The sequence below is a fragment of the Jaculus jaculus genome, chromosome 10 (genome assembly GCF_020740685.1).
Source record: "Jaculus jaculus isolate mJacJac1 chromosome 10, mJacJac1.mat.Y.cur, whole genome shotgun sequence".
In the NCBI taxonomy this organism is placed as follows: domain Eukaryota; kingdom Metazoa; phylum Chordata; class Mammalia; order Rodentia; family Dipodidae; genus Jaculus; species Jaculus jaculus.
In genome coordinates this window covers 111,560,081-111,575,672 of record NC_059111.1, presented here as the reverse complement: position 1 = coordinate 111,575,672, position 15,592 = coordinate 111,560,081, and the positions used below count along the sequence as shown (strand labels likewise).

The 15,592-nt window shown below is 48.2% G+C and overlaps 1 protein-coding gene across 1 annotated transcript in view; it reads right to left on the bottom strand.

The window, feature by feature from the left end:
- Ptprn2 (protein tyrosine phosphatase receptor type N2) overlaps nucleotides 1-15,592 on the bottom strand; it is a gene marked incomplete at its 5' end in the record, with an annotated part of 831,187 nt that overhangs the window by 28,186 nt on the left and 787,409 nt on the right. Inside the window, 2 exons of the mRNA XM_045160998.1 lie at nucleotides 3,060-3,226; nucleotides 4,517-4,636. Of these exons, the coding sequence (XP_045016933.1) occupies nucleotides 3,060-3,226; nucleotides 4,517-4,636 (287 nt within the window). The remainder of the gene's footprint in view (nucleotides 1-3,059; nucleotides 3,227-4,516; nucleotides 4,637-15,592) is intronic.

Genomic DNA, 15,592 nt, shown 5'->3' with positions numbered 1-15,592 from the left:
GTGAGGGAGCCCTGCCTGGCGTGTGAGAGGCCCTGCGTGCACCTGCCTGTGTGCGGAATCAAACCTTCCTCTCAAAAGTCTTTCTCCTTCAACAGAACTTTCCTACTGACACAAACGACCTCAGCCCTATGCCTTTGATTTCCTGTCACTCCGTGTACTTGGCCACTCTGGATCTGTGGGCTAGCCTCAGCACCTCCATGCTCACCAGTCACTAGGCTTGCTCTCTGCTTTCCTGATGGGATCATGCACATGAAAGCTACACTAAGAGACACCAGCCTTGTAACCACATGCCCTTTAAGAAGACCTGAAGTTAGGAGTCAGTGGAGCATGGTAGTGTTCAATGCTCAGCTTCCTCTTTGCAAAATGCGCCTGTAACCTCTCTCTGAGAGAGATGGCTACAGTGGCTGCTACTCACTTCTGCACTCCGGCGGCCCTGTCCTCATTTACAGCATGCTGAAGGTACGTCTCCTTGAGCCTGAGTGACTGGCTGCCTCGGCAGGCCTTTGCAAGGTTTCCCTGTAATTTCCACACCCACGCTGGCCCCACCCAATGCTAGACCTATTCACACACAACCACAGGCCATGGAGACGTGGTGGAAGTATGTGTGGCGGTACAGCTTACAACTTTTATTTACAAAGAGTCATGGATTATCACAACGTGAAACGTCACAAACAGAAAAGCAAAACCACTGCAACATGGAGCCAATGTGTTCATCCGGGGACCTGAGATGGCGATGCTGGTCATTTATGAAGATGAGCAATACATAGTCGTCTCATTTTGCTCTTAGACAAATCAACAGTAAGCGAGAGAGATCTCCAACATTGACAAAAATTCGATCCCCCGAGAAGGAACGGTTAGCAATACAAACCAACCCTCGGTCACTGAGTGAGAAGGAGCCGCCATGCAAACCAACAGCAAGCAAGGTCAGGTCGTTAGAGGCTCAGAGAGGGTCCCCCAGTGTCCCTGCAGCAGTCACAGTTTCCAATGATCACTTTTGTGACTATGCAACTGGGCTCATATTACTAGCTGCAACATCACAAAAATGACACTGGCCACCGCTAAGTAGCTGGCAAAGTAAGGGTTTGTCCGTTGGACAGTGAGCAGCGTTAGTGAAAGCAACGGCAGGAAGTGCGGGAGGGAGAGACAGGAGACAGGCCGAGAGGAGAGAGGTTTTAAAGCGTGTGATGCTAATCATCTCTTAGCAGTTTTCTCTTTAAAGTGTAAATGTGCTCCCCCTGGGCTCCAGAAACTGTTAATTACACATCTTGGGTGCCTGACACACACACACCAGGCCTGGTGAGAATGCTGGGCTATTGTTTAAAGACAGGAAACCTATCCCTGGAATGAACTGCTGGGTCTTCAGAGGCGGCTCGCATGTCCCTCTGGCTGCTGGCCCCTGGGTGGCTATCTTTCATACAGAATCGCAGCCTGGTGGGCGAAGCGTGTCTACGTGTGGGGCGTCCCGAGAGTGCCGTCATTTGTGCCAATGGTCTGGGAAGGTGAGGAAGGGCCCTTTGTGCAGCTATTAGGTCCCCATAAACCCAGCATCAAGCATAGCTTTAGGTCAATACCGGGCCTGGGAGTCTTTTTCTTTATAGTGTAACAAAAGCCTCTCTTGGGCCAGTTCTCCTCAGACTGAAGTAGGGGAGGCCTGGGAACCCCATTTTTCTCCATGATGCATTGAGAATCCTGAGGGCTGGATATGAATATGTTCTGTTCCATATATGGATACAGACATAGGCCCATACGCATATATGTGCAAATGCCCTGGATGAGCTTACAGACGGCTGTAAAATGGATGGCCATCTTTGTAGCTGCATCCTCTTTGCCAGTCATGATTGCTTCTGAAGATTTTTTTCAGGAAAGTGTGGAAGATTCCACATGCAGGTGCTTCGGAGTAGATCTACACTGAGATGATGTAGTTAACGGTTGGAAATTAGCTATCTGGGGAGAGTAGCTGTCTTAGGGGTGCACTGGGCTCTGGATACATCATCGGGAAAGGCGACAGAGCTGGGCAATGACACCAAATTCCTGTCTCCCTTGATCCCTTTCATGGAATTTCTTTCCAAAGAATAACTCAAATTAAAAAAAGACAGTTTTGTCTTTCACAGTAGACTAGAAGGAGAAAGAAACAGTATCATAATAATAGTATGGCAATAAGCAAGAATCTGTGACATCCACATTCAAGGAATCCAGGTCAGGATGAAAGGCCATCTGTCTCCTGATACTGCCTTCCCAACCTACCTCCGATTATATTAACTGAAGACTGTTCACTCTATCAACTTATGATGGTTACAAGGCTGAGTTAAAACACATTTGTTCTAATTACTTGTCTGAGTATTTCCTGGGTGGATGGAAGTCCAGATATACGGGAGAGGGGAGCTCGTGAAGACTAGAACTTGTCCACTGAGACTACTGCTCGCTCTTCACGGCTGCACACTTGTCCCTGTGATCAGCCAGCCACAGGTAGCTGGCTATTGCTAGCGTGTTGCACAGCCAGCACCCATCTCTGCTTCGTGCTCTATATTCCTATAGGACAGAGCCTGGCATTAACTTCTACAGCCTGATAAATGCACTTTAAAGCAAGAGAGCTTATTGGGTGCTGGCTGGATACAGCAATAAACAAAAATACCAAAAAATGGATTAAAAATATCCATTTTTTAAAAAGGGATATAGTAGTGTTCTGACTATATCTAGACTTTCATCCAAGAGTATCCATTCTAGAATCTGGCCCTTCCCTTAGGAAATCTCCTTATCCCGGGTAGGCAGATGGGCAGCCAAACTAAAAACCTGATTTTATTATCAAAATCCCATGGCATATAACCTTAGGACCATGGGAGTTGAAGAGTCTTATCAAAGACAATGTCCCTCTCCTGGTTTACGCCATAATCAACATGGGCACTCAATGTACGTTCTCTTCCTGCCCAGCTACACCAGAGAAGGTTCATCTCATAGCTAGTGGCAGCTTAGATGCTCAGAAAGCTGGCCCAGCCCAGGAGACCTTGGCCTGCCGTGCACACCGCAGTTGCGTTAGTCTGTCAGCATGCTCTTGGTTTTACCTGCGGAAATCCAGGAGTGACCGTGTGGAGGAAGGGACTCCCTGGTCATACCAACTCAGGAAGTGGAATTGGGTCACCGTGCGTGTCTCGTTGGTCTGCAGGTTCTTCAGGTAAAAGCTCCTGACCAGGAAGTCCTGGCACCAGATGTGCTCAGAGACCAGATTGACCTGAATAGGGACACGATAGAACAGTGAAGCATGGTGAGTGTGAGGCCACAGATGCAGCTCTGCTTGTGGAGAGACCAGGGAGCACTATAAATGACAAGTGGTCTGGCTTGACCCTAGGTCCCCTCTCAACTTTAGCACAACTTGTATAAGAGATAGTTTTGTATGTTTATACTTAATGTCACTTATGGTATTAAAAGTCAAATAAGGGCTGGAGAGATGGCTTAGTGGTTAAGTGCTTGCCTGTGAAGCCTAAGGACCCTGGTTCGAGGCTCGATTCCCCAGGTCCCACATAAGTCAGATGCACAAGGGGTGCATGCATCTGGAGTTCGTTTGCAGTGCTGGAGGCCCTGGCGTGCCCATTCTCTATCTATCTGCCTCTTCTTCTGTCTGTCATTCTCAAATAAATAAATAAAAATAAACAAAAAATTTTTAAAAAGTCAAATAATTCAGCCATGCATGGTGGCTCACATTTTTAATTCCAGTATTCAGGAGGCTGAGGTAGGAGGATCCCTAAGAGTTCAAGGCCAGTCTGAGCTACAGAGAGTTTTAGGTTAGCCTGGACTAGAGTGAGACTATGCCTTAAAAAAAGTCAGTTCTTTTTTAAAATTGTATTTGTTGGAGAGAGAGAAAGAGAGAGAGAGAGTGAGTGAGAGAGCACCAAGGCCTCTAGTCACTGCAAACCAACTCTAGATGCATGCGCCACCTTGTGTATTTGTCTTAAGTGGGTACTGGGGAATCGAACCTAGGTCCTTAGGCTCCATAGGCAAATTCCTTAACTGCTAAGTCATCTCTGCAGCCCCTCAAAAAAGTCAATTCTTAAAAATATATTTCAAGGATGGAAATATATTTCCTCCCACCAGGTGGGCATTTTTGCATTCTAACTAATTTTAGTGTGAAAACAGAACCAAAAGATATACTCTGATTCTTGCTTAAATACACGTGAGTTCATATGTATAGAAAACTCAGCAAGAGAAATCTACCTCACAGGAAAAGAAGTGAACAGCCATTAGAGGAAGGCAGCATTCTCTGTGCAAATGGAAGGCCTGCATTTCATTCCTGAACCCATCTCCACTCACACAGTGGTGTGGAGCACCAGATCTTTCCTGGCTTTCTGGCACCTGGATGCTCTGAGGGCAAAGGTACTGGCTGACTGCCCTGTCTGAGGCCATCTCAGATTAGTGGGGTGTCCAGCTGGGCTGCTGGTAATCTCACAGCGCAGCCTCTGAGGACAGGGGACAACATTCTTGGCCGGGTGTGGCCAGTCTCCTGGTCAGGCCCGAGTCATGGTACCTCATAGACGTGGTAGAGGGTGGAGCCTTCGTCAGGCCAGTAGTGGTGGCACTGCCGGACGCCGTTCTCCGCCAGGGGCGTCAGCATGACAACAACCGCGGAGCCGCTCTCCCACACCATCTGCAAAGACAGGCCGAGGCCGCAGTGTGAGCATCGCACCACTGTGTGACATGGACAGTCCTGGTTGGCCCCACTCGCGGGACCTCTCATTTCTGCTAGACACTGTTCCGGGAAGCTGCTTTACACCTCTGAACACGCTGCTCCCATGTTTTGCATGTACCAGGGAATATTAAATCACCTAGCACCTCGTGGCTCTGTGCTCAGCTGTTGCGTCGGAACTTTTGGTCTGTTAGAGGAACTTTCTAGAACATGACACAAAACTGGCTCATGCAGGCTGGTGCCCAGTGAGAATGTCCTCACATGACACAGGCTGACCTCGATTCCCACACTCATGTTCCAGGGCTGGCGTTATTTTGCATGGCCAGGGAAGCATTTTGCTGTAGGTTGCTGCTCTCCTACTTAACACAGACTTTGAAAGGCCTCTTTGCACTGGCAGACATAGCCTGTACCCAGACATCACAACACGGTTCAGACTGCAGCAGTCCTCAATGTGCTTAACAATCGCTAGTAGCACGAAACTGCTCCAGCCACAGCAAGCACGTGCACGTCCATTTGACGCTCAAGAGCCCTCCCACGCTCCTCTTTGCAAACACAACAGGCCACTTTGGGCTGTAATCTTATGGGGTGGTTTTCAGGGCCGTTACTAGAACCCTTGAGCCTATGGGTGCCCTGATGGGGCTGGTGCAGACTTCTGTCCGCACAGAGAGATCTGCTTTCCCCGCTAAGGCTTGCATTAACATCACAGAATCACCCACAAAAGAACTGCATTTCGGTACAAATTTGGTATCCAACAAAGTTTCCATTTCTTTTAAACACAGATTGCAAAATTAAGATCTTGTTATTTAAGAAATGCACATATCTTACACATAAAATGCTTCCTCATCATAGTTCGTGTTGTTAAGTTCTTCCATTAAGCTACATCTTAAAAGCCAGACTCGTGTGCGATGCTCCCCTGTTCATATTGATTTACACCCCACAGGGTTGAGACAGTCAATACTCTTAGGCCACCTCACTGTCTATCATTCATGTTGTAATTTAATGCCACCTTCTGAAGTATTTACAAAAAAGCCTGCAAATAAATATGAATTACGTCCCAGCCTACACACTTCCTTTTGTTTTTGTGCCAATCCAACAAGATGAGAATTCAGAGCATGTTTCGTACTGTAAGCTTCCGAACCTGCTCTGCCAAATTGGCGCCCCATCACATCGTGGTTTAATGTGCCTTTGGAGAGTACAGGAGCTCATTGAAGCCATTACGAAAATGAGGAGAAACACAGACTTTATGAGTATAATAAAAATACAATGATCTAGACCATAAACTATCATCCAGCACTCTGGCTGTGCCACCCACGTGTGACATTACGAAGCCCCTCGCTTGCAGAGGGGTCCTGGCGGTTCTGCAGACACTCTCATTGGTCTGCACGCATGGCCCTTCCTACCAGGAAACCTGCCTGGCTCTCTGAAGATTTGGTTAAGATTACATCCAAGTGAAACTTAATTTAAACAAATAATTCCAAAGGCACCCTGAGGGATCATATTTCTTTTTAGGTCAGTGTGTATAAAGGCAAAGAGGGAATTCACTAAATCAGATGGATCACAGCCCAACTGGCACTGATTTCACAAGCTGCTTGTGGTTCTGATAATGTTTTCTCTTATGCCTGTTCAAGGGGGATGCCAGGGCACCGCATGGCCAGCTGTAGGGTCTGCCTAGGGTAACTTCAGAATATGTAGGAATTCTTTATTTTGGGGATAATGCAGGGTTGTACGAATTTTGGTTAGTTAAGTTTCAGTCTCCACATTTCACTGCCTTCCTCCCCTTTTGGCTTTTGTTTACAGGCAAAGGCAAAGTGTTACCTAATGCAGGAAGATGTGGTTTGGATGAGAAATCCCTAGACAATCCTAGTCCAGTGCAATAGGTAGCTTAGGAAATTAAAGATCTACATTGTTGGATTCTTGGAATGGCAACTTCTAGCACTTTCTGTTTGGCTAAGCATCAAAGAACGTAATATTGACGGTCTTCTCCACTTTGTAGCACACTAATTAAGCCTGTTACACGCTAGGCATTTGGATGGAGATTCAGAGGGAACTGGGGAATCCCCATCACAGGAAGGGGTGGTGACATGTCACTGGGCACGCTATGAATTCTTAATCCCATCCATGACTCCTTCTGCTTCCAGAATCAGGGTGGGCCACTTTTCCCAGGCAGCGAGTAGGTCCACCACCTAGGATCAGAGCAAAGCTGCCTGTATGGAACTGAGTGAGCTTGGAGGATGACGTCCTTACAGCAAGAGGGAGGAAGCAGCTGGAGGCAGACATGTATGAGGACATTTGAGACAGGTGAGATGCAATGTTGCAGCCATAGCCAAGAGATGCTCAGGGTTACCAGGAGCGGCAGAGGCAGACCCTTTCCGAAGCGTTGCAGGACGGCGACCCCATGATTTTATTTCAGATTTTATGGCCTCAAGAACTGTGAGTGAACAACCCAGGTAGTTTGTGATACTTTGTCACAGCAACTGTAGCTGAGTACCTGTCACCTGCCCATCAAATCATGCACAGCTATTGAAGAAAATGTCAACTCTGCCCAAGTTTCATTTAAAGTCAATTAAAGCAGATAAAAAGAAATGCTGTATCTCCTCACATGAAGTCTTTTTTGAATATTAAATATTTAACTAGCCAACCAAAAATACCCAACTGAAAAAGAGCCAAAGGACCCGGATAGATTTCTTTCCAAAGAAGATGTACAAATGCCAAGAAGTGCAACGAAAGGGGTGCTCAACATCATGGACTCTCAGAGGAGAATGCATCAAAGGCAAGGATACTGTCTAACTCTGGTTTCATTTAAAAGAGGACTGTCTGAAAGTGAGCCCTGTATCCTGTGGGTGGGAATGTGAATTGCAGAGCCATTATAGAAAACGTGATAGAAGTTCTTAAAAAACACAGCACACCATAAGATTGAACAACCTTGGTTCTGAGTATAAACCAAAGAAGACGTGGTCAGCCATTTGCAGAGAGAGTTACGTGCATTAGTGTTCTGCTCACAGAGCCACACTAGGGAGCAGCCCATCCTTCCACAGCTGACGTAGTGTGGATGCCCAATGGGACACTGTTAGCTCTGGAAAGGACAGCCTGTCATTTTCGTGGCATGGAGGAGGATGGCTTGCTGAGTGACATGGGCCAGGTGGAGCCACATGCATGTGTAGGAGCGTGGCTCCTGGGATTCCAGTGCAGGATGCGTGTGTCTGTCAGCCGTGGGAGCAGTGACAGCTGAGAGTGGTCTTCAGGCACTCTTACCACACACACATAGGTGAACGTGAGCAGACAGGTGTGTTAACTTGCCTGTGGCACTCATTTCACTAGCACGCTCAAACCTCGTGCTGTGTACCTTCAATGCATACTACTGAAGACAACCCACTTCCTCAAAGTCAAGAAACCCAAGTAAATGAAGAAGGGATGAGGCCATGTCCTAGAGCGACTGCCTGGTCCTTCTGGTCAGAAAATTCCGCCCTCTACCCAGACCTCTTAGGATGGATCCTTCCCACCTTGCCTGAGAATCATGTGTTCTCCAAGTTGCCTATATCCGTGCATCTTTCTTCTAGTGTCGTCTCCTCATAGACCGAATCCGTATCCTGTTACCGTCTCTGCCACGGCAACCAGCAGAGACTTAGTACAGTCCCTACTTAGCTGCAAACAGTGCAGGCTTACCAGAGACTGCTCTATGTTTATGTAAAGACACACGGCAACAGTGCCAACAGCCACATGGCAAAGTCCTCCCAGGATCTGTGTAAATGTAGTTTTTGCTTTTTTTTCCTACTTATTTATTTGATAGCAACAGATAGAGAAAGAGGGAGAGAGAGGGAGAGAGAGAGAGGGAGGGAGGGAGAGAGAGAGAGAGAGAGAGAGAGAGAGAAAGAGAGAGAATGGGCATGCCAGGGCCTCCAGCCACTGCAAATGAACTCCAGACGCGTGCTCCCCCTTATGCATGTGGCTAACATGGGTCCTGGGGAAACGAGCCTCGAACCGGGGTCCTTAGGCTTCACAGGCAAGCGCTTAACCGCTAAGCCATCTCTCCAGCCCGTGCTTTCTTTTTTAAAACACACGCGTGCACACATACGGCAGCTGCATGTATGGGCACACAGCTTTCTCTCCAGAGACACTTAAACACCCCGCCGGTGCAGCTCATCTCTGTTGAGTGGAGCAAATCTGACTCTGAGCCAGCCATGGAGATGCTGAATGAACTCAGAATGATGAGGTGCGAAGTACTGAGGCTCAAGGACACTCAGGAGCCCACAGGTGCCAGCAAGCTGGAGCTATGTGTGCCAAAAAGTACAACACTGTGTCTGTGGCATTCTTTTCAGAGAGGCCCCACATTGTGCCCTACCTGACTCTCTCTGTTCACCTGTGACAGGGACTCGCGTTGAGCTCCTCCTGCCTCCACCTCCCGTGTGCGGGATCACAGGCACAAGCTTCCATGCCAAGGTCTAAGTTTCTCTTAGTCAATAAACACGTCAGTGTGGGGCCCACTCACTTAACAGATGCTGCAGGGTGGCACAGTTGGAGATGAGCTAGAGTGCTGACGGATGGGTGCTCAGTCAAGGGCCACCCTGTGCTGGTGAGCAGATGCTGTGCCCGCCAACCGCTTGCTGTGGCCTGATGGCTGATGAGCAGCGACACCTCTGTGATTTGTTTCTGCCTGCAATGTTTTGCCCCAGCAGAGAGAGGAAGCATATAAATAAGGAATCCTTGCATCTCACTGGAAACCTTGTAAGAGTTCTCATGGACAGATACGACAGCCTGCTTGTTTGTAAAGCACATTTGTCATAGCTGGAGGTGACCACTGTGTCACCCAGGGGCCCTCAGAGCAGAGCAGTTCCTGCGAAGCAGACTTATTTCTACTCCGCCATGTGCAACCACTGTGGATGGATTTATCCCCCGTTGCCAGGCTGAGCAGGGAGTTACCTTGGTACCTCTTGAGATCAGGTGCTTCCAGCCTACATCCAAGTTTCAATTGAAATGTGTGTGCAAACCCACAGAGAAAAGTGTCCCTGGCAGGCTGCGACTCTCTCCTCCTCAACCTCCTCCTTTTTCAAAATCAGGGTTTGAATTAAGTGCACCCGATCCAGCTGTGACATACAGAGAGAGGAGGAGGCAGGGAGGAACACACGGAAGAGGAAGAGCAGAAAGAGGAGGAAGAAGACCAGGAGGAGAAGGAGGAAGAGGAACAGAAAGAAGAGAAGGAGGAGAGGAAGAGGAAGGCCAGAAAGAGGAGCAGAAAGAGAAGGAACAAGAGGAGGAGGAGGAAGGAGAGAAGGAAGAACATGAGAAGTCAGGGAAGGAGGGGACAACAGCATGGGCACTAATGCTTCACATGCAGGAAAACAGCCAGGAGGGCTTCAGCTGTGACCCGAAAAGCAAGTTAGAAGGGGATTCAGCATATGCATTTTTTTTTTTTTGCCCAAGTCCAATTACCTCATCCAGAGAATGTGTTATTTTTTTCTGCGATGGCCACCAGGCATGATCAGGGTCACAGATCCCAAGGTCATGCTTTCAAAGTCCAGATTTAGATATATTTTCTTTAGCTTTAGAGGCTTGAATTTATGTATAGACATTTGAAATAGAAATCCCCAGTACATCAAGTCCTTTCAACACACTATCCTTGGTTCCCATGTCTCCCACAGTACTTAGATCATGAACACCGAAGGAGTCATTCTGCTCTCTGGACGTTCTGGCTGTCACCTCTCCTAACCTCTCAATACCAAGCCAGCAGGATCTACATATGTCTCCCTTGTCACCCATGGCCAGAGTGAACAGGGATGGGTAACTATGACAGTTTTTGGTTACAAGTGTCTGGAAGTAATAGTATCTGGGGACATGCCCCTGGAATTATGCCATCTTCCATTTCACGTTCTAGCCAAAGCGAGCTCACAAGTGACATGGTTGGACGGGGGTGACGCTGTTGGACCTATGTCTGTCCTGTAGGATTGGTGTTACTGGGAAGGTGTCTGGATGGCACATGTGGTGGATGCGGGTCATCAGTAAGAGATCACAATGTATTAACTGGGCGAGTGGCGAGGGACCATCATGGAGGCAGATGGGAACTGTGTGTTGATGTCCTGAGGTCTGGTTCTGAGTGGGGCTGAGGACCATGTATACTCTTTCTCACTGAGTTGGGTAGTTTGGCTGGAGTGGGGTACACTGTGCAGATGGTGCCAAAGGTGGCAGGCACACAAGGCTGTCGGCTTGGTCTGTGGGCACCTTGTGTTCCGCTCACTCACATGGTGATGACCATTCTGTGACTTTATTGCAGTTGCTGGGTTTCTGCCACACTCTGAAAGGTTGTGTATAGATGGGCTGTTTTCTGGGTTGTCTATGGTGTAAAGCTCAATTTTATTTTTCCTTAATCACAACAAGCATAAAACCAAGAGCCGCTGAATAGCAGAGCTTTATGTAATCTAGGCCTGTGGCTTGGGGGAGGACAGGCTTTCTCCACACTGAAGACCTCACAGAATGTTAGGAAGTGGAAGCAGAAATCCATAGGTGGCCTTTTTCTTGGTAAAATGTTGGCAGCGGGCATAGAGGGGGCAGTAATCGGGTGCTGACTGAATGCTGTTGAGCTGAGCTCTGTGCCACACTGCTGGCCAGGCGAGAGGCCATGTGATGCTTTTCCCAGTCACTAGCCATGGCCAGACAGGAAGTCAAAGCTCTCCTCTAGGCTTGGCCACACTCGTGGTGAACAAGGCAATGACTCTTCCAACTCTGATGGTGACTATCCCTTCTTAAAGACGTGCCCCTTTGTGTCCCAGCATGACGACGTCACAGGCCGAGTGTGCATTCCGCATGGGGAGCGCTCACTGTGCACTGGCCACTGCCTGCACCCCTGGTTGGAACATTAGTCTGCATGGCTAGACATTAATAACACATGGTGATGCCATTGAGGTGCCACCCTGGGAGAAGAGTACATGGTTTTGCTGCCCCATCCGACATGTCAGGAGGCACAGTGGACAGTCACTGACGGGCTCCTCGGCGATGTGAGCTGCTGAGAACAGGATGAGAGGAATGGGGATGAACTGCATCGAAGGGCTACTGGCCAGCGGTGAGGACCGGCGGACTGCTTGACTCTCACCTCATGCTCACAGCCGTCCTCAGCTCTCCCATGCGCACCACAGAAACCCCTGTCCACGACTGACCTGTGCAGGTGTGGAGAGCCACAGCCTGGGGTCTCTGAGCTCGTGTATCTGAAGAACGTGACTTTGCAAGCCTGTGCCTTGGGATTAAGTCTCACACGATTATCACTTCCTAAATGGTCGTGACTCTGTAATGCAGGCAGTCTTTTTTCATCTCTCTGTAAGGATGATGTCGTGAAAAACAGCCCCTGGGGTGATGCGAACCCTGTCTATTCACCACAGATAGGGCACAGACAGCAGACCAAAGTACGCTTACCCCAAAACCACCTCTGGTGAACCAGTGAGCTTGAGTTTACTAGGGTTACTTACTTACAGAACAGGGTGAGGGGTGACTTACAGAAGCCACAGAGATCCCCAAATAGCTGCGCTACTGAGAAGTCATCCCATCCTGGACGAGGACCTCCCCATAGCCACTTAGGTGAAGCTTCCTAAGCCAGGATTATTTTTCCCTCAGTCTCAGGGTGAGGGCTTACTTACAGAATACGGTCACTTCAAAGCAGCCGCGCCACTGAGAAGTCTCATCCCATCCTGGACGAGGCCCTCCCCATAGCCACTTCTACTGACAGGCAACAGCACCACTGGAAAGTCCAGCACAGGAAGTGACTTGTGGAAGCTGTGTCTCTGGAACACACTTTGCAATTTGCACACAGTGTACAACCTGCAGGCAGCTTGGCTGGCGGGGGTCGGAGGCACCCTACACGATTTTGACGGTAGTCAGCTCAGTGGTTGAACCTCGTCCCCAAGCAGCTGTTTTCTCCTGATAGAGTCTTAGGGAGGGTCCTGCAGCCTTCCCCAGAGCTGTTGACTTCCCAGTCTCCCAGTCTTCTTTCTTCCACCCGGGAGGGGATGTTTCAACTGCCGTGTAACATTGGTCAGAGGCTGTCCCTCTGCAGTTGCTTATTATCCTTGTAGCCGTGGGGAATGGTCCTGTGGCCTTTTAGCTTCTGCTCTCCTAGACCTTCTGCCCTCTTGATTTCTTCCTTCAGGAGGAAATATTTTCATCTGGAGGAATCTGCTATACAACAGATGTGCTCAAGAGTAACATCCTTCTCACTCTCTCACTCTTGAACTTGCAAGAAGTGTGTTACCGTGCTGTGGAGTCACTCAGATTTGGGTTCACAGTATGTTCCATCCGGGCCAGCCAGCAAGCCCCGGCAGCTCGTGGTTCCAGAGTGTCTGCGTCTCCCTGAGAACTGGGCTGGTGATATACTGTCCATATTTTCACACAATATTAAGGTATGCATAATGTACATGCTTTGCTCCAAGGCAGTACGCATAGTCATACTGTTGGGCAGCTGTCCTGCCATCTGTGCCCAGAACATTCTTGTCCTCCGAAGCTGAAGTTCTGTCCCCATTCAATATTGATTCCTCACCCCCACCCATAACCCACTTCGATTCTGGTACCTGTTGCTCTGCTTCCTGCCTGTGACAGTGAATACTTCTGGTGCCTCATGTAATGTGTCCCAAGGCTTGTGATGGCTCCCAGTAGGGCAGTTATATGGGCAAATGAGACCAGGTGTCTGAAGTTCTGGCTTGGGGTCTTGCATATAAAACAACCCAGTGGCTATTGTCTTTCCTCTCTGTTTCCTGTACCTGTTCTGCGGGTTCGTTTTGCCTTCCACTGGATGCGGCCTAGTGAGCAGGTGGGAGGCATGTCATGGACTAAGGTGTCTTTCCTAGAGAAGGACCTGGGTGTCCTGAACACAGAGGTCAGCAGTGGGCAGCTGACCTTGACTTCTTTCCAGACATTCATCCACTCCAAAGAGCTATCAACACCCATCAGAGGGACCTCCACTATGAAGGGTGATGTGGGCAGGGACCCCAGGTGTCACACCACACCAGAAATGATTTCCTAAGTCCTGAACGAACAGTCAAATCTCACCAGGTCAAATGAACGCTCCTACTTTGAAATCCATTGTCATACAAACAGCCCTCTGGGAGGTCTGCACTCAAGAGACCCTGTTGACAGTGGCTGTCGACATAGCCCCAGGCTGAACCCCCACTTGACATCATCAGACCTTGGGGGCAAGTACAGGGAGCCCAAAGGTGGCACTCCCTCTTGAACCCCTTTACAGCCCTTTTCCCAGGGTGGTCTTGTCTCCCTTCCTACTCTCCCATATTTCCTCCTGTGGTTTCAGAACTCTTACTGCCTTCACCCAAGAACTCTCTGGTCTGCTCTGGCAGACATCACTAACTGCTTTGAACCGTGGTCCCGGAACTGCACACCAAATTCTAAACACAGTCTGATCAGTTCGGGGAAGGTTACAGCTCTAAGGTCAGGCAGTACTACATTAGCCCAATTGATCCATACTTATGATGAGAATGATAAACTGGGCATTTTTTTTTTAGTTTAATGATTTTTTTTATTATTAACATTTTCCATGATTATAAAATATATCCCATGGTAATTCCCTCCCTCCCCACCCCCACACATTAAACTGGGCATTTTTTCTTTATTATGTACATTATTTTCTTGAAAGAGGTCTCTTTCTGTAGCCCAGGATGATCTTGAACTTCCCATCCTCCGTCCTCAGCCCCTGAGGGCTGGGCTCACAGGAGTGGGCCACCACGATCTGGCCTAATCTCTGTCTTATTTCCGACCCAGTTTACTCTTTTCTAGTAAACCCACCTCTGAACTTTAACTATATCTGCTATGAAGAAACCTCTAGATGCTCATGGGCAAGGGTTAGATTGAAGCATATTGCCCCAACATAGCAGTCTCTACTACTGAGCAACTGTGGACCCGACCAATCACAAACTGAAAGTATTTGGGGAAAAAAAAAAAAACAAAACAAAAAAAACAAACAACCAACAAAACCAAACCAAACAAACCCTGTGCCTGTACTGAATACTGAACACTTTTTTTTTTTTCTGGTCAACATTCCCTCAACAAGATAACACAACACAGATGTACCCAGCATGCACACTGTATTGGGTATGTGGAAATACCACTAGTTTAAAGCGTGGGAGGACATGAATAGGCTCTAGGTAATTGCTGAATCAACTGAGCTCACTTGAGTTGTGGTATCTGGGTATGGCACCCACACACCAATCCCTCTTGAATTCTAAGAGTGTACTGTGCATTTTGTTTCAGAAAATTGTTAATATCACGTCAAATTTTTGGAACTGAAATTCTTGACAATGCTTATTGTGTATGTAGGGAAAGAATCCTGACCACTCAATATAAGAGTTTCTTAGAAAAAAAGAACCATCGTGTGAGGCCAGTGATAACCTTCTGTCTTTTCTGGAACATTCTAGGTTCTGCTTCTTGACACCAGTGTGGTGAAGGTGCTGTGCACCCAGGTAGGATAGGGGTATGTGGGGAGCCAGCAGCCAGGGGCTCCACATTTGCAGGTACTGAATTAAGATGAAAGTCCCAGTGGTCAAGATGGACTCTGAGTCCACACTAGAAAGGGAATCTGGACACATTCACAGAAACACAGAACTGAGAAGGCTATGTGGCAGAGACTGGAGAGATCCCTTGTGATGGCCAAGTTCTGTCGTCAATTTATCAGATTAGAAGTCAAATAAGAGACGTACCTCCTGGGTGGGCCTGAGAGGGTGTTTCCAGAAAGAGTGAACAGGGCAGAAGGTCCTTCCTCCACAGTGGAGTATGACCCTTCTGGTGGTGAGCTATGTGTAGAGAAGTTCTGAGAGAACTTAAATCTTTCACCTGGCTGTCCGTGCATGCATTGATCCTGATTTGGCTGTCCTTTGTGGACACTGGAACTGAGTTTCATCAGCCTTCCAATGTCAACTGAAGACTGGTAGCTTT